Raw genomic sequence first — 19,220 nt, forward strand, 5'->3', positions numbered from 1 at the left:
GTTACATAGGACTGCAGGTCACATCTATACATTATCTGTCCTCAGAGAGATATCACTGTGTTATCGGTGGTGTTACATAGGACTGCAGGTCACATCCACCACATTATCTGTCCTCAGAGAGTTATCACTGTATTATCTGTGGTGTTACATAGGACTGCAGGTCACATCTATACATTATCTGTACTCAGAGAGTTATCACTGTATTATCTGTGGTGTTACATAGGACTGCAGGTCACATCTATACATTATCTGTCCTCAGAGAGATATCACTGTGTTATCGGTGGTGTTACATAGGACTGCAGGTCACATCTACTACATTATCTGTACTCAGAGAGTTATCACTGTTATCTGTGATGTTACATAGGACTGCAGATCACATCTACTACATAATCTGTACTCAGAGAGTTATCACTGTGTTATCTGTGGTGTTACATAGGACTGCAGGTCACATCTACTACATTATCTGTACTCAGAGAGTTATCACTGTGTTATCTGTGGTGTTACATAGGACTGCAGGTCACATCCACTACATTATCTGAATGCAGAGTTATCACTGTGTTATCTGTTGTGTTACATAGGACTGCAGGTCACATCCACTACATTATCTGTACTCAGAGAGTTATCACTGTGTTATCTCTGAGCTATCTGTGGTTTTACATAGGACTGCAGGTCACATTCACTACATTGGCCCTGATTTACTATTTTAAACCCAACATATGACGTCACGCCCCCTCCCATAGACTTGCATTGAGGGGGCGGGGCGTGATGCCATGAGGGGGTGGGGCTATAACATCACGAGCTCCCGTCGCCTGCTCCAGTATTCCGAACAGTTTGTTCCAAACGCTGAGCAGCGGAGTGCCCCTGTAACATCAGCGGAGGATGGTAAATGTATGATACCATGTGTCCCGGGTGTAATAAGTGGCACTCATCCTTTATTGCTTCCTGGATATAATATTCACTCTCTGATTCATCAATGCATAAAATGTGACAATCACCGCCTGCGCCTGATGCCGGGACGAGGACTGCTCAGAGCTCGATCTGCTTTTAGGGAAGAATAGCAGGAAACGCATTGTGTGAGGTTTTATATTTACTATTTATTTGGTAATGGAATCCTGCAGGCGGGGATTTTGCCAACACTGACTATTTAGCATATTTATATGAAAGTTAATGTATTTTTTCTACTGTTAGTAGGAGTTGATGCTCCTGGAACGGCGTCCTACGGGATGCGGTATAAAGTATGCAGGGCGTGTAAAATTATACAAGGGGCCCAGTAAACAAGCAATGAAAACCTGGGAAAAACCTCATTGTCAGATACTGAGATAGAAGAGGAGGAGGGTGATTACTGATAAACAAAAAGATGTCCATGCATCCTCAGACTTCTCCAGATAAGCGGTTTTGTGTGTGTACATGAGATTGACCACTATTTCTGACCATTATATAACTGGCATCTAATAATAACTGTTTTATTTATATAGCGCACGCAGGTTCTGCACTCAAATTGGTCCATTTTCACCAATTTTCTCCTCTGCTGGCTTCATCTCTTGTCTTTAGTAGTCTCTGATCAAGTGGGTGTAGACTAGATGCTATGGTGTCTCCCATACCCTGCACACACACTGCAAAGAGGATTCTGCTCCCATATCTATATAGCACTCCCTTAGAAGCAGCAGCAGCATGGAGGACACTGTAAAACAGTACCGAGTGACCAATGTAAGCTGTTAATCCAGCCCGAGGAGATATATCACTTACTAGAGCTGAAAGCTTCTTTCTGTCTCTCTTCCTCTGTCTAACTCTACAGAACCCTCCTCCTTCATATACTTTTATATTAAGTATACTTCATATACTTTTATGGACAGCTGTAACCTGATCCCCTCAGTGAGCTGATCTGTCTGGAGAGGATGTACTTGTATATTATGCATGTTGTGTTAATCAAATGGTAAAAGTTTATCTCAGTCTATTTGAATTGTAGTTTGTAACAATAGCGAAATGGGCAGAAAGTCCAAGGGGGTGACATTCCCAGGAACCACTCATGGGCAGCAGTTTATAGAGTTTTTTTAAATTTTTTTAAAGCAACTAAAGCGGTACTCCGGTGGAAAACAATTTATTTCAAATCAACTGTTACCAGAAAGTTATACAGATTTGTAAATTACTCCTATTAAAAAATCTTAATCCTTCCAGTACTTATCAGCTGCTGTATACTACAAAGAAAATTATTTTCTGCTGACACCTCTGTCCATGTGAGGAATTGCCTAGAGCAGGAGCAAATCCCAATAGCAAACCTCTCCTACTCTGGGCAGTTCCTGACATGGACAGAGGTGTCAGCAGAGAGCACTGTGGACAAACTTAAAATTTTAAAGAAAATAACTTTCTCTGTAGTATACAGCATCTAATAAGTACTGGAAGGATTAAGATTTACAATTAAGTAATTAAATAAGATGAATTAATTTACAAATCTGTATAACTTTCTGGCACCAGTTGATTTAAAATAAATTGTTTTCCACCAGAGTACCCCTTTAAGAGAATATAGAGGAGCAGACTGAAGTCTCGATGCCAGTGTCTCTTATGTGTTCCTCTTTATCACCTGCTCAGTAACACGTATCATCGTCCTCCAATTACTGCGCTAAGTGGCCACATGAACGCGGCTTAAGTATATTCTGTATGATGCCAATTTCCATATATTTATTTCTTGTTAAGCCCTAGCTATATTCAGCTAGCAAAAGGCAGTGGGGATTCCTGTGCCCGCCGCATTTCTGGGCCTTGCACTAAACCTGCATCAATTGAGCAGAGGGCTGCATTGTTACTTAAAGGGGTATTCCGGGCAAAAACATTTTATCCCCTATAAGATGTCTGATCACGGGGGGGGGGGGGTGTCCTCCGCTGGGACCCCCTGCAATCTCCCTGCAGCACCCGCATTCTATGCGGGAGCTGCGTCTCCAATTTCGGAAACCTCCGGGTTCCCGGGACTGGGAACGTGATGTCACGCCACGCCCCCTCCATTCATGTCTATAGGAGGGGGCGTGATGGCCATCACGCCCCCTCCCATAGACATGAATGGAAGGGGCGTGGCATTACATCACGTCTCCAGTACCAGAAACCCGGAGGTTTCCTAAACTGGAGACGCAGCTCCTGCATAGAATGCGGGTGCTGCAGGGAGATTGCAGAGGTCCCAGTGGCGGGCCCCCCCCCCCGCAATCAGATAAAATGTTTTTGCATGGAATACCCCTTTAAGGAGAAAATATGTTCACTTTCTGACTTTCTAATGTATGATGTCGTGCTAAGGAGAGAGAAAGAGAAGAAGAAAAAAGAAAAATGTAAAAAAAAAAAAAACATATTTTTTTTTTTTTTTTTTTTACATTAAATGGGAATATTTCGCAGGCTTAAAAATATAAGTATAAAAATAAAAACTAATTTTATTTGTTTATTTTTTTAAGGGAAATTAATCCTGGCAGGCAGCGATAAGGAGTAGGATTGCAGACTGTAGAGGGCATGCCATGTGACCTGCGCAGGGGTCAGCGTGCGTGTTCTGTGATGATGGCGTTGAGCGCGGGTGATGACCTGCGGCTGGTTTGTGACAGGACATCGGAGGCTTGAGCGCTCCTGAGATGAAGGATTTCTATATCCAGCAGCAACAGCTGACTCTCCGCTGCCAGGAGGTGCGAAGTGTAATCAGGCTCCGCAGGTGCAGCCACCTCCGCAGGGCACTTACAATATGCAATCAGGCAAAATTGGCATCCCGGTGTGAGGCTCTCATCAATCAGCTGGAGAGTCATAGAACGTGGAGAGTCGAGCATGGCACCAGCCTTCCAGTAACCATCTACGTGCCATCACTGCCTGCAGCACAGACTTGGGTCACACCAGTATGAAGGGCAAACAAAGAGTCCGGCCACAGGGTCAGAGGTCAAATCCAAACTCTGACCTATAGACTCAGTGTTTAGTCACAGGCTGAGGGGTCAAACCCAATGTCTGACCTACAGGATCAGCTTCTGAAAGAGAACGAGTCAGAAGGAAATGATCTATTGTTTATATCAAGTTGATAAACAAATTTTTAAGAATTTATGTTTTTTTTTTTTATTTTTTTTTTTTCCACATTCATCATCACAGGCAAAATTACACTGACCTAGTAGGATATATATATATATATATATATATATATATATATATATATATACACAGTGGTCCCTCAAGTTACATTATTAATTGGTTCCAGGACGACCATTGTATGTTGAAACCATTGTATGTTGAGACCAGAACTCTATGGAAACCTGATAATTGGTTCTAAAGCCCCCAAAATGTCATCCAAAAATAGGAAAAAGTGAAAATTAAAGAAAAATAAGTAGATAACTAATATAGATAAAGCAAATCCTTACATATAAAAGTAAGAAAGATCTGCTGGGAGCTGTAATCACTATCTATGTTAGTGTTTCCCAAGTAGGGAGCCTCCAGCTGTTGCAAAACTACAACTCCCAGCATGCCCGGACAGCCAAAGGCTGTCCGGGCATGCTGGGAGTTGTAGTTTTGCAACAACTGGAGGCCCCCTGTTTAAGAAACACTGGTCTATGTAGAGGAAAGGAGCTTATTCGGGGTCCTGTACAGAACACGAAATTTCCTAAAAAAGTAAGATGGAGTCGCCCTCACCTGGTGTCCAAAGGAGCAGGTAACCCTGGTACAGGTAAAGTGTACAGAACATGTAATACCTCCCTGTACTGTAGGGGGCGCTACCAGACATCAGTCAGTGCATACGCTTCAGTAATACAGGGGTTTTACCAGTAAATTGCCCATTCTGATTGGTCAGTTCTTCCGGCCATTGACATGTTTCGCAGATCTGGATTGTCCGTACATTGTATGTTGAGTCTGGTTGAGTCCAGAAAAGACCATTGTATGTTAAAACTATTGTATCTTGAGGCCATTGTAAGTTGAGGGATCACTGTATGTATATATATATATATATATATATATATATATATATATATATAGATAACACAGGCTCCACCATTCACTATAAATGATGTTACAGCTCACATCCTCCCCCTCTCTGAACAGTAACCTCTGCAAAGTTTAAAGGGAACCTGTCATCAGATTTTCCCATATATAACGCGTGTGATCTATAGGGTGTACAAGGTGAGCGTTCTATCAGCTGAACCTGTGCTACTATTAATAGGGTAACACACGAGGTGCCGCGCTGTGGTCTCTTTTTTTCTCTTTTGTCCAGATCTCTTATACACAGGTGACAGATCTCTTATACACAGGTGACAGATTGACACAAAGCACTATCATTACCACGACAGACCATATAAGTGATTATATACAGTTACATTTGGTGATTTACAGATGACGTCTTTTCTAATCAGTCGTTCTCTTTCCTTTTTGTTCTTCAGTAGCTCGGACCATGATGATTTTTTTCCAGCTATATTTTTCTCGGCAGAACATTTTAGGCTCCGCACTTTTCTAACACCTATAGTGCCCCTAACAGTAATAATCCCCCCCCCCCCCTTGGTTTTCCACACAGAAGAGTAGGTGGAAAAGTGGGTGGGGGGTAGAGTAAGTTGGTCCCCCCTATTAGGTAGTCAATGTTAGTCAATTTAGTAGGTAGACAGGTTTAATCTTGTTTCCCAAAATAGGTAAAAATGTCTATGACGACCCGGCTGTGCGGCCTCCATATTGTTACACTCCACACACTGACACTCCAGATACATACACAACGCCGCTCTTCTGGAGAGGCTGCCGATGGTGCCAAAACAAGAAATGTTCCTTTAAGGAGGCAGACACTTGGGTGAGGATCTGGTACTTGGTGATGCAAAGAAACAACACCTCCCTTGCCACGTAGCCCCTCATTGGTAGAATAGTGGTCCCCAACTGTGAAACTACAATCCCCAGCATGAAAGAATGGCCAGGGTATGTTGGGAGTTGTAGTCAAAATCTGTAGTGCCAGAGACTTCTGAAGTACGGCCTACTTATAAATAAAATTAGATTCAGAGACCATGTATTAATGAGCTGTTGTATCTAATCCTATCGCGTGATACAGTCTGCTGATACAGTATCTGTTCCTATTATATGAGATACTATCTGGTGAACTATAAATCTAATCAATCATTTTATTTCTATATTACAGACTCAGTTACGGGATGGAAAGCGGGAGAGTATAATCAGCACTCTTTTTGTGTCGCCATCCGACATCGAGAACGGGCAGACGATCACATGCCGGGCCACCAACAAAGCCATCCCAGGGGGAAAGGACACCACGGTCACCATCAACATTCAACGTAAGTGACGCCAGGCACTCTGTATTAGTTCTGAATGCAAAATATAAAACTTCTGCATCCTCGGATAGCTGACACCCTGGGGTCACCAAAGAAGGATGGTCATTTTCTTTAATCTGCCTTCACTTCTGGGCCATTGGGGGCGGTTAAGGGGTGTGGAGGTGGAGACAGAGGGGTCTAGAGGAGAACATAGGAGTCTGGAGGGATGAAATAGGGGTCTACGGATTCTGTAGGGAACAAAGATGTTTGGAGGGAGGACTGAGGGGTCTTTGTCTGCGGTGGAAAGAGGAGTCTGAAAAATGATGACAGAGAAGTCTGGAGGAGACAGAGGAGTCAGGAGGGAGGACAGAGGGGTCTGCGGGTTTGAAGGGGTCAAAAGAGTTTGGAGGGAGGACAGAGGGGTCTGGTGGAGGGGGACAGAGGAACTTAGAAGGAGGACAGAGGGGTCTGCGGTAGAAAGAGTAGTCTGGAGGAGGAGGACAGAGGAGTCTGAAAGAGAATTAAAGAAGAACTGCAGCGTGTATTTTTTAAGTTCCCCTGTGCCCGGACTGCAAAAACATAACAAACAAACTTTAACTCGCCTTCCTACGTTCCCCTGTTGCGGAGATATCGGCATCCCGTTCCTCAGGGGCTGCTGGCTTCTTAGGCTCCAAACGTCACAGTGGAGGCAGCGTATCGCCAGCCGCAGCGATGTCCCGCCTTGGCCGGTGATAAGCTGAGAGCGCTGTCATATAAGGAGCCTGGCCAGCAGGGAGAAGGCGGGGCCGGGCTTCTTACATGACAGCGCTCTCAGCCTATCACCCGCCAAGGCGGGACATTGCTGCGGCCGGTGATACGCTGCCTGCACTGTGTCGTTTCAAGCATAAGAAGCTGTCCTGCGCTGCCCCCGTTGTCACCCAGAGGTTGTCAGTAAGCTGAACTCTTCAGTACTTCCAAAAGTTTCTGTCCATTGTTGTGACCTGGATCTCCGCCGCCTCCTCTTCATTACCAGGCTCCATATAACTCCGCCATCGATTTCCCTCTTACTTTCACTTAATTACACGAGAGAAGGAAGAGACAAGGATTAACTCTCTGCCCTGAAATTGATGGAAGAAAAATCACTGGATCAATGGTGATGGTTTGAGATCGGGCTACAGGATGAGAATAGAATAAGGACGAGAATATAATAATATGGAATGCAGACTTCCTCTAGCGCTATGAAGATTACCACCACCTGGAACCGCCATGACAGCTAGGGTATCTTTAATACCAGCCCTCCTGTTCTGTGTGTAATATATACCTACTGGCCACTTTATTAGGTACCAGGTTGGACCCCTTTTGCCTTAAAGAGTATGTGACGGGGTTCGTCAGGGATTGTCACACAATCAACAGAGCAAGAGAGGGGAGAACAGCACCAGGTTTATTGCAGAGATCACAAAACAAAACACAATCCACAAGATGAGGGGGTGATCCAGAATCTGGCCAAACAATGGGCAACAGAAGGGCACAGTCACTGGGCAAACAATGGGCAACAGAAGGGCACAGTCACAGGGCAAACAATGGGCAACAGAAGGGCACAGTCACAGGGCAAACAATGGGTAACAGAAGGGCACAGTCACAGGGCAAACAATGGGAACCAGAAGGGCACAGTCACTTGGCAAACAATGGGCAACAGAAGGGCACAGTCACTGGGCAAACAATGGGCAACAGAAGGGCACAGTCACAGGGCAAACAATGGGCAACAGAAGGGCACAGTCACTTGGCAAACAATGGGCAACAGAAGGGCACAGTCACTGGGCAAACAATGGGCAACAGAAGGGCACAGTCACAGGGCAAACAATGGGAACCAGAAGGGCACAGTCACTTGGCAAACAATGGGCAACAGAAGGGCACAGTCACTTGGCAAACAATGGGCAACAGAAGGGCACAGTCACTAAGCAAACAATGGGCAATAGAAGGATACAGTCACTTGGCAAACAATGGGCAACAGAAGGGCACAGTCACTAAGCAAACAATGGGCAACAGAAGGGCACAGTCACTGGGCAAACAATGGGCAACAGAATGGCACAGTCACTGGGCAAACAAGGGACAACAGAAGGGCACAGTCACTGGGCAAACAATGGACAACAGAAGGGCACAGTCACTAGGCAAACAATGGGCAACAGAAGGGCACAGTCACTAGGCACTGGGGAAGGAACAAACTGCAGAGCCTGGTATTAAGCTCTGGGTCCAACACTCCAATGTATTGTCCAGAGATAACAGCTCCACATCTAGTGGTACCTCAGGTCCCCTGGGAAGTCCGGTCCTCACATCCGCTCCTCAGTTCACAGGGGTCCACATCTAAGTCCACAGATAACTCCAACATGATTCCTCAGCCTCAGCTCCTCTATCCCAGCAATTCTCCAGATACTGGGGCACAGTCTCCAGGGCAGTGTTGTACTAGCAGCAACTCTTACTCCTGAGATCATCACAGCAACTGCTGCAAGACTCCCCAACTATTGGACTACTACATGTCCCAGCAGGCTCTGTACTAACATGAGGTCCTGTCTCTGGGACATCCCACACTCCTCTCAATCCCCCACCCAGCTCTTCTTATCTTCCAAGATTCCTGTAGTGTGGAGGGGGGCACCTCCAGCGTCTCCAATGTGTCTTCCCCCCGGACCTGAGGTGGGCAGCAGGAATAATTTGCATTCCTTTGGTCAGCATCTTCCTGTGTCCATTTGATGTACAGATCTGCCAATCATGACAACAGAACACCCTGCCCCCTCCATAACACATAGACAAACGGCCTAAATTACCTCCAGAATACATCTGAAACTCAGGAAGAATTATAAGGAATACTTTCACAGAGTACCTGTCCTGATCTTGTTAAATTTTTTAATCCTCCCAGATCACTGCCCCCATCATGATAAACCACCCCCTGCCTTTATTTTTATTATGTTTAAGTTTTCTACCTTGATATTGCTCTGTATTTTCTGCTCAGTCTCAGTCCGATTCACAGACTGGGAAGGGGCGTTCCCCAGCAGGTGTGACATCATCTGAAGCCATACAGGGTAGAACTTTCTCCCTCACTTTGCTACACACGGCCCAGAGCAGTTTAGTGTGAGATGAGCTATGATTGGCTAAGGCTGCAGGCCAGCAGGAGTCCAAAGTCTTTGCAAATGAAGAAGAAGACGGGCACCACCCAATATCCTACTGTTGGGTGCAAACTAGTTGATAAAATGCATATATATCTCACAACAGAAAGAAAAAAGCTATCAACCATATAGTGCTGCATACCAATAAATCACGAGTCAAATAAATCCGTTCAAGAAAAAGGTATCTTTATTACAAAATCTCAACATACAAAAGAAGGAAGTGTGCAGACATTTAAAAACATTTAAAAACCTATAAACATCGGGCGGAGGAATGTATTCCTGCTATGCCCACCCCATGCTGGGTATAATGACCCCATTAATACCCCATGCTTGGTATAGTAACATACCATAAAGACATCACACATCGATCGGCAAGCTACTAAATATATGAACAGACATAGTGTACTAGATGATAAATACCATGTGCAAATATGCAAATCACAATAAATACCTGTCCATAAAAATACAAAGCGCATGCGGCGTGGAAGGTGCATCTATCTCTGACTGATCATAGTACAAGGGCTGGGATTTTCCCTATTTCACCCCCAAAAAGTGTTAAAAAAAATATTTTATATGCATATTTGGAATAAAGAATTGGCAAATGTATAGTCCATTAACAAAGCGTGTGACGTCAGCTCAATAACAATGAGGATCAGCCTGGTAAATGCTGTAAGTGAGAGCAATGATGACCCAATTCTACTGAGGAAAGGGTCAACATGCAAAGGACCCTAAAACGCGTCTAGAGGTTTTTACCGCATCGATACCGCTACAGAGAAATGACCGCACCAATACCGCAGTTTACAGCAGGACTCTAATCCTACCTACCATTAATCCAGCCGCCTGGATTTGGTCATCATTGCTCTCACTTACAGCATTTACCAGGCTGATCCTCATTGTTATTGAGCTGACGTGACACGCTGAGATTCCTTCCACGAGGCTTGTCTCCATCACCGGAGCGACAATACCTACCTCCGTGATCAGCTGCACGCCAGCGCACATCAGCCTCTTCGGGACGGACAGCAAAAACAGCTCCAAAACTTTGCACATCTATCTTCTTGAGCCGGTAATTATAAATAGATGCTGACCATACATATGTGATAGCAAACCGATCCTTTGTTAACGGACTATACATTTGCCGGATTATCGGATCAGAAACCCTCTACGGTATTACAACATTTTTTTTACAATTTTTATTGGTTTTATTACATTTTTCCTCCCCACAAGGGCCCTGTGTAAGGAGGCATTTTTTTTAATTTATATATTTTCATATGATATTGTTTATTTTATTAGCGGTTGTTATTTTACATGAATAAATACATTTTTGTATACATTATAAATTGTTATAATTTTCTTTATTCCAATTTATAACCATCATGTATCAGGTTTCTCTGGTATTAGTCTCGAGGTGAATGGTTCCTATTTGTTTTTAGATTTAATACATGTTTATCATCATATAGAGGCATTTTGTTAAAGCGTTACCTGTCTTTGTAAAAGGTTGTTTTATAAGCCTGCAGGTTATTTATTTAACCCTTTAGAGTGGTGACAAGGTGATTTCAGTGCTGTCACTGCTGTTATTGAGCCCCCCCTATAGGGCTCAGCTATTTCTCATTCTTTCCATATCAGGGGGCAGGACCAGGACTGAGCTGTTTGTCAGTAGTATTATAAACCAGAAGACTACACGCAGACAGTCCACAAAAAACATATATTTCCCAATATACTACTCTAAAACCCCTAATTGCTTTATTGATTATGCTGCACACACATTTGAAATAAAGGTGCTATATCTCTACCGCACTTTTATTGCTCCTAACTCCTCTTTCAAGGCTAACTTGCTGTATACTGTTTTCCTGTGTGTGTCAGCCGTACACACACAGCTCACTGGAAATAGTGCATCAATATATTTTAAAGACTGTTTACTCAGTGCAGCGGGCACGGAGACTGTCAGTTTGTCAGTAGTACATGCACAGGAACGTCCTCCTTTATGTCTGTTAGCACAGCACAGCACATACTCCTCTCTGCTAGTCCTGGTGAATGATTTACACTACTATAGTTGGCATTTGAAAGGAGAAGGGGTTATTGATGCACTGGGTTTTTGCAGTGTGCTATGTGAGCAAAAGGAAAGAAACAGCAGAACAGCAAGGAAGGGGTTACACAAAGCACTGAACAGGCTGGTGCTGTGCTGGAGAATGATTTATAATGTACACAACTATAGATGGCATGTGGAGGGAGAAGGGGTTACTAATGCACTGGGTTTGCAAGGAGCTTTGAGCAGAAAAAAAAAAACAGCAGCAGGTAAGAAAAGGGTGACATTAACATTAACGACCATGGACGCGTATACACGTCCAGGGGGAATGAACGTTCCTGCACCTGGACAAGAATACACGTCTATGGTTCTCGTGGGTAATACCCACTGTACCCACAAGATCGTGGCAGGGTCTCATCTGTAACACACAACCAGGAAGTTAACTTTGCTCCTGGCAGTTTAACCCTTACAGCCGCGGTTGGAAGTGACCCCAAGCTGTATGGGGGCTATTGCTACTTTTGCAGTCGGGGGTCTGACAAAGGCCTCCAGGTATGCCTTGGTAACTGCCGGGAAGCATGTCCTAATAGGCTGCTTGTCAGTTAAAAAACGATGAGACCTCATATTACTGAGATGCTTTAGAGTACTAAGTATTCCAAAGCATTAAAAAAAAAGTGTAAAAAAAAATACATTTATTAAATAAAAATAATAAAAAAATAAAAATACATAAAGTGTAGGGTCACACAGAACAACGGCAGTCAGAAGAGCGAGCTCCCTGCTGCAGCGAGGACACACTGAGCTAGCCAGCCGCAGAAGTGAGCTTGCTCTTGTGACTGCCAGTGGAGCATCCGCAGCGTGAAATATGCTGCAGATGCATTCTGTGTGACCCTAGCCTTATTAAATATTTTTTAACAAAGGCCCTGTTCATACTGCGTTTCTGCAGTATGTTAGAGGTATTTGTCAGCATCATGTAAAAAAAAAGTGATGCCGATGTATACTGTAGCAGCCCAATTCATTTCTGTGGCCCAAACAATGTCACCTAGTGGCTCTGTTCGGGCCGCTACTGTACACTAATTAAACAGTACATACACAATAGCGTAGTCTGCTGTGCTATTTTGTCCCACCAAATTAGCATATACTAGCGGAAAGCAGCCCTAACAGAGTCACTAGGTGGAAGCCTTAAAGGGGTATTCCGGGCAAAAACATCTTATTCCCTATCGAAAGGATAGGGGATAAGATGTCAGATCGCGGGGGGCCCGCCGCTGGGACCCCCCGTGATCTCCCTGCAGCAGCCCGCATTCTATGCGTAACTGCGTCTGCAGTTTCGGAAACCGTCTGGCTTCCGAGATGGGGACGTGACGTCATGCCACGCCCCCTCCATTCATTTCTATGGGAGGGGGCGTAACGGCTCTCCTTTCCTCAGCACAGGCACAGGCCCTGCTCATACTTCCTGTAATCTATCCTAATATAGCTGTTACTAGAGAGAGAATTCCCCTAAAAACAGGCAGATGACAAGAGATTGCAGGACACCTAGTTTCCAAGACTTAAAGGGGTACTCCGGTGGGGAAAAAAATGTTTTATCTTTAAAAAAAAATATTTAATAAGGCTAGGGTCACACAGAATGCATCTGCAGCATATTTCATGCTGCGGATGCCCCACTGGCAGTCACAAGAGCAAGCTCACTGCTGCAGCTGGGTAGCTCAGTGTGTCCTCGCTGCAGCAGGGAGCTCGCTCTTCTGACTGCCGTTGTTTTCTGTGACCCTAAACTTTATGTATTTTTATTATTTTATTATTTTTATTTAATAAATTTTTTTTTTTTTAAATGCTTTGGAATACTTAGTACTCTAAAGCATCTCAGTAATATGCGGTCTCATCGTTTTTTTAACTGACAGGCAGCCTATTAGGACATGCTTCCCGTCAGTTACCAAGGCATACCTGGGGGCCTTTGTCAGACCCCCGACTGCAAAAGTAGCAAGAGCCCCCTCTCTCTGTCAAACTCCATACTTCTATTTAAAAATCTTAACCTTTCCAGTACTTATCAGCTGCTGTATACTCCAGAGGAAGTTCTTTTCTTTTTTTAAATTTCTTTACTGTCTGACCACAGTGCTCTCTGCTAACACCTCTGTCCAAGTCAGGAACTGTCCAGGGCAGGAGCAAATCCCCATAACAAACCTGTCCTGCTCTGAACAGTTCCTGACATGGACAGAGGTGTCAGCAGAGAGCACTGTGGTCAGACAGAAAAGAAATTGAAAAAGAAAAGAACTTCCTCTGGAGCACATAGCAGCTGATAAGTACTGGAATAATTAAGATTTTTAAATAGAAGTAATGTACAAATCTGTTTAACTTTCTGCCACCAGTTGATTAAAAAAAAAAAATAAGGTTTTCTGGGGTAAGCAGTAAATGGAGTGATTTACAAATAAGAAATCGCATGGAGGGAAGTTGTTTTAAGTTTTTGTGGTCTGTATAATTAATGTGCAGTGGAAATGCATTATAAAAAAATCATCAAGTTTCTATGTGAAATTCTAACATGGATTTTCTTGCCCAAAAAAATATCTCAAATTTGATTAATTAAAAATCCTGTATGAACATGTCCTAAGGGTCAGTCTGCAGTGGATCCCTGGCATTCTGTAGCAGTTTTTATGGATGATGATGATCATGTGACCTGACTGGACGGTTTTCTGCAGTATTTGGTCTCGGCAGGAAAGTCTTCACCAGGAGTATACCAGCCCTTGAGCTCTGCGGGCCATATTGTATCATAAGGACATAATTAGACCCGGTCCTGCGAAGTGCATCCCTATAACTCTGGGGTGACAAATCACCACTGAGCTGGATGACCATTAACCGTCCCGGTCACTGCAGGGAACGCGTAGCGACACAAAATCACATGAGCCTCTGGCCAATTATCTCGGACCGTAAGATGACCGCCGTGACTTTCCATCTAGAGCAATGAGCCGGGCTCTTGTCCATCCTGATCTGTGAATATTCTGGATCCCGCCCCGTCTCCTGCACAGAACAATGGTATTTATTGCGGCACAGGACTAATATCCGACCGTGCAGGAATTGGCGGGCATTAAACAGCGTCTTCTTTTCGGGACACACTAATTGGATGGATGAAAGAGGCGACAGCTATCGAAAGACTTTGAAATGAGATTTCGAATAAAGATCTCGCTCGCTCTGAATTGCTTGTGCGGAAAAGCAATTAAAAATGCTATTAACGGCGGCGAACTGCATCTGGAACGGAAGAACACGCGTTGGAAAATAATTATAATTAACCCCGTTATTCCTGGTAAACATTTCGATGGAATGCAGTGGTCTCCTCCTCGGTAGCAGCCGGCTCCTCCCGGGAATACAGAGGAACACTTTTTTTTTTTTCTTTTTATTATTCATGTACAAAATTAAATCCGGTCACAAACGCTCATTATTGTAACTGGCAGGAGGCGAACGCAAACCGCATACATCAAAGACGCATTAAACCCGAAGACATGTGTCTCTACAACGCGAGGGACGAGGGCTGCACTATATGCCACATGTTGCTTTCTTTACAAGAGAATCCATGAGAAAATAATCACGTACATCTTCCTGGGAAAGTGACTGCCAACATGGCCGCTGTTAGGGTGCATGCACACCACGTTTTCACTCTACGGGTGCCGGATCCAGTGGGGGGAGGGGAAAACTGTGCGCTCCCGGACCGACGCCCTAATCCATTGACTTTAATGAGCCGACCGGAGTCACCGTTTTACTCCGGTCGGCTCATTTTTGACCCGTATCCGGTTTTCTGACTGGACCTCAAAACGTAGTATATGACATGGATGTGACCCAGCTTCCCTAGAGTCCTGACCAAAAATAGTAAGCAGATGTGTCATGCATCATTTTTGGAAAGCTGGGTAGAAAATAATTGATAGCGGTAATGTAGGCTACATTGGGGGAGATTTATCAAAACCTGTGAAGAGGGAAAGTTGACTAGTTGCCCATAGCAACCAATCAGATCACTGCTTTCATTTTTCACAGGCCTCTTTAAAAATGAAAGAAGCGATCTGATTGGTTGCTATGGGCAACTCAGACACTTTTCTTCTGCACAGGTTTTGATAAATCTCCCCCATTTTGTGTCACCCAGCTTACCCAGACTATGAAGGTGCAAATCTGCTAAGATATACTGGGATACATCTTCGGATACATGTTCTTAGGAAGCCTAAGTGGCAGCTACTGTTAGAGCACTCACATGAGATGTAACCCATCTTTTTTAGAGTCCTGAACAAGAATTCTGCCAGTATTTGCAGTAAGATGACCCCTTTAAAAGTAAACAGATGCGTCATGCATAGAGTTGCCACTTGGCCACTATTTTACCGGTACAGCCGGTATTTTGGCTGCCCCGCCGGTATTTTATGTATTAAAAATACTGGCAATGCAATGGCCGGCATTTATCCAACCATTCCTCCAGCTTCCGGAATGTTGCACCATATACTATACCAGTGTTTCCCAACCAGAGCGCCTCCAGCTGTTGCAAAACTACAACTCCCAGCATGCCCGGACAGCCAACGGCTGTCCGGGCATGCTGGGAGTTGTAGTTTTGCAACAGCTGGAGGCACCCCTGGTTGGGAAACACTGACCTATACTATATACTACTATATAGTCCAACATGCTGGGAGTTGTAGTTTTGCAACAGCTGGAGGCACCCCTGGTTGGGAAACACTGACCTATACTATATACCACTATATAGTCCAACATGCTGGGAGTTGTAGTTTTGCAACAGCTGGAGGCACCCCTAGTTGGGAAACACTGACCTATACTATATACTACTATATAGTCCAACATGCTGGGAGTTGTAGTTTTGCAACATCTGGAGGCACCCTTGATTGGGAAACACTGACATATACTACTATATAGTCCAACATGCTGGGAGTTGTAGTTTTGCAACATCTGGAGGCACCCTTGATTGGGAAACACTGACCTATACTATATACTGCTATATAGTCCAACATGCTGGGAGTTGTAGTTTTGCAACAGCTGGAGGCACCCCTGGTTGGTAAACACTGACCTATACTATATACTACTATATAGTCCAACATGCTGGGAGTTGTAGTTTTCATTTGGGGCAGCTGCTGAGCCACAGGCTGTATCAGGGCATGCTGGGAGTTGTAGTTTGTAACTAACTGCAGCTCCTGAAATTAATTTAAAAAATAAAATTGATCAAAAAGTTACATCAAAACAAAAATGGTCCTGTTAAAAATTACAGAGCGGGGACAAAAAATTAGCCCTCATACAGGCCGTATAAGGCTGGGTTCACACTACGTTTTCTCCCATACGGGAGCGCATACGGCAGGAGGGAGCTAAAACCTCGCGCTCCCGTATGTCACCGTATGCGCTCCCGTATGTCATTCATTTCAATGAGCCGGCCGGAATGAAACGTTCGGTCCGGTCGGCACATTTTTGCGCCGTATGCGCTTTTACAACCGGACCTAAAACTGTGGTCAACCACGGTTTTAGGTCCGGTTGTAAAAGCGCATACGGCGCAAAAATTAGCCGACCGGACCGAACGTTTCACTCTGGCCGGCTCATTGAAATTAATGACATACGGGAGCGCATACGGTGACATACGGGAGCGCAAGGTTTTAGCTCCCCCCTGCCGTATGCGCTCCCGTATGAGAGAAAACGTAGTGTGAACCCACCCTAAGGAAAAATAAAGAAGTTATAGGAGTCAGAATAGGATAAAAAATTTCCCCTGCGCATATGTGTATCCTATGATGTCACGCATATATAATTAATTATGCAAATTAGCATGGCCCATATTTTTTTGCAAGAAAGGTGGCGACCCTAGTCATGCGGGACCTTGGGAAAACAGTGATAGTTGTAAGTAGAGATGAGCGAACTTACAATAAATTCGATTCGTCACGAACTTCTCGGCTTGGCAGTTGATGACTTATCCTGCATAAATTAGTTCAGCTTTCCGGTGCCCCGGTGGGCTGGAAAAGGTGGATACAGTCCTAGGAAAGAGTCTCCTAGGACTGTATCCACCTTTTCCAGCCCACGGGAGCACCTGAAAGCTGAACTAATTTATGCAGGAAAAGTCATCAACTGCCGAGCCGAGAAGTTCGTGACGAATCGAATTTACTGTAAGTTCGCTCATCTCTAGTTGTAATGGTAGCATATAGTGTGTTGCCTAGCTTCATGCCATGTCTTCTTACTTCTGCAGGACTAGAGGACATATCTCTGCATAACCAGGCAGATTTCTTGTTCAGGGTGCTAGGAAAGCTGGGTTACATCTGTAAGGATAATCTCTGTTAAAACATGGGACTCTCACTCTCCAGTATATGCGTGAGGCTTCTTGGCTGTAATGCGAAACATGTCACAAGGTCCCTAACCTGTCACGTGTGTCTAATGTGCGGTTACATACGTGTCCCTGAAATGCCAACGTCATGTGTTCTGTCATTTCAGATCCTCCATTGGTTAATCTCACGGTGGAGCCACAGCCCGTCCTGGAGGATAACGTGATCAAATTTCACTGTGCCGCCAAAGCCAACCCTGCAGTGACGCAGTACCGGTAAGATCAGTGTATAAATGACAATGCAGCAAAGTGGTAAAAACACGGTCAAATTTGGTATCTTTAGAAACTAGTGAAAACTCTGATTTAAAAAAAAAAAAATGGCGCCATATCATGTTCCTCTCTTTCTGTGGCCGAAAGTTGTTCATTTCTAGGTGTGGTCAAAGAGGTTGCAGAAACGCCCATCTTTTATAAAACCAGTACGCCATTTTGTCCCAGCAGATGAGTAGTGTAGAAAAGTCAAAGGTCGCATGTGGTCATTGTGAAATTTTCCACCATTTACATACTTGGGTTGTGTGAAAAAAGTATTTATGGCTCTCATACTTGCTTTGGTATGTTACTATTGCCCTTCCATTAGTGTAGCCTCTTGTCCTTAGGAATGGTTCTGGGGTGTATGGTCCTATATGTAGTTATTTTACACCATTGCGCCATTGAGAAGAACATGCCGAAACCGGTACCCGCCTCCCAAAAGTCCAATGGGATGAAGCAGTAAAAAAAAAGTAGGATTGTCAATTCTAACTGTATGTGGCCTTCGCCCCTTTAATATGCCGCCCTAGGCACTGGCCCTCCTATACTTAGTGCCAGATACGACTCTGATAACACATCTGATAAAATATGCACCAAAAAGATATAACAATCCATATATATATATATATACACCGTTTTTTTCGCCGTATAAGACGCACTTTTTCTTCCCCAAAACTGGGGGGAAAAAGTCGGTGCGTCTTATACGGCGAATACACACCTATCGGGTCGGTCCCTGCGGCCATCAACGGCCGGGACCCACGGCTAATACAGGACATCACCGATCGCGGTGATGCCCTGTATTAACCCTTCAGACGCGGCGATCAAAGCTGACCGCCGCGTCTGAAGGGAAAGTGACACTAACCCGGCAGCGGTCCCGAACAGCCTGACTGAATAGCCGGGTTAGTCCTTACAGGACACTGGGAGGGACCTTACCTGCCTCCTCGGTGTCTTCTCCGTTCAGGGATCCATTTTATGGCCGGCGCTCTCCTTCCTCGTCATCACGTCGTCGCGTACGTGCGTCGGCGTGCGTAACGACATGATGGCGGCGACAGAGAGCGAGGATACCCGGCCGGCAGCAGAGACGTTCCAGAGCGACGGGGACACGGGGACAGCGATGGAGCGACATCCAGGGCAGCGGTGACGGGTCCGGAGCGGTGGGGACACGTGAGTATTACCTCCTCCTGCAGTGGTCTTCAATCTGCGGACCTCCAGATGTTGCAAAACTACAACTCCCAGCATGCCCGGACAGCCAACGGCTGTCCGGG

At 44.8% G+C, this 19,220-nt stretch overlaps 1 protein-coding gene across 3 annotated transcripts in view; it reads left to right on the forward strand.

Moving 5' to 3' along the window:
- Positions 1-19,220, forward strand: part of KIRREL3 (kirre like nephrin family adhesion molecule 3) — an 882,952-nt gene that overhangs the window by 741,717 nt on the left and 122,015 nt on the right. For all 3 annotated transcript variants that reach the window (XM_056542707.1, XM_056542708.1, XM_056542709.1), the window contains exons 6-7: positions 6,107-6,257; positions 17,823-17,928. In XM_056542707.1, the coding sequence (XP_056398682.1) occupies positions 6,107-6,257; positions 17,823-17,928 (257 nt within the window). The remainder of the gene's footprint in view (positions 1-6,106; positions 6,258-17,822; positions 17,929-19,220) is intronic.

This window comes from Hyla sarda, chromosome 10 (assembly GCF_029499605.1).
Source record: "Hyla sarda isolate aHylSar1 chromosome 10, aHylSar1.hap1, whole genome shotgun sequence".
In the NCBI taxonomy this organism is placed as follows: Eukaryota; Metazoa; Chordata; class Amphibia; order Anura; family Hylidae; genus Hyla; species Hyla sarda.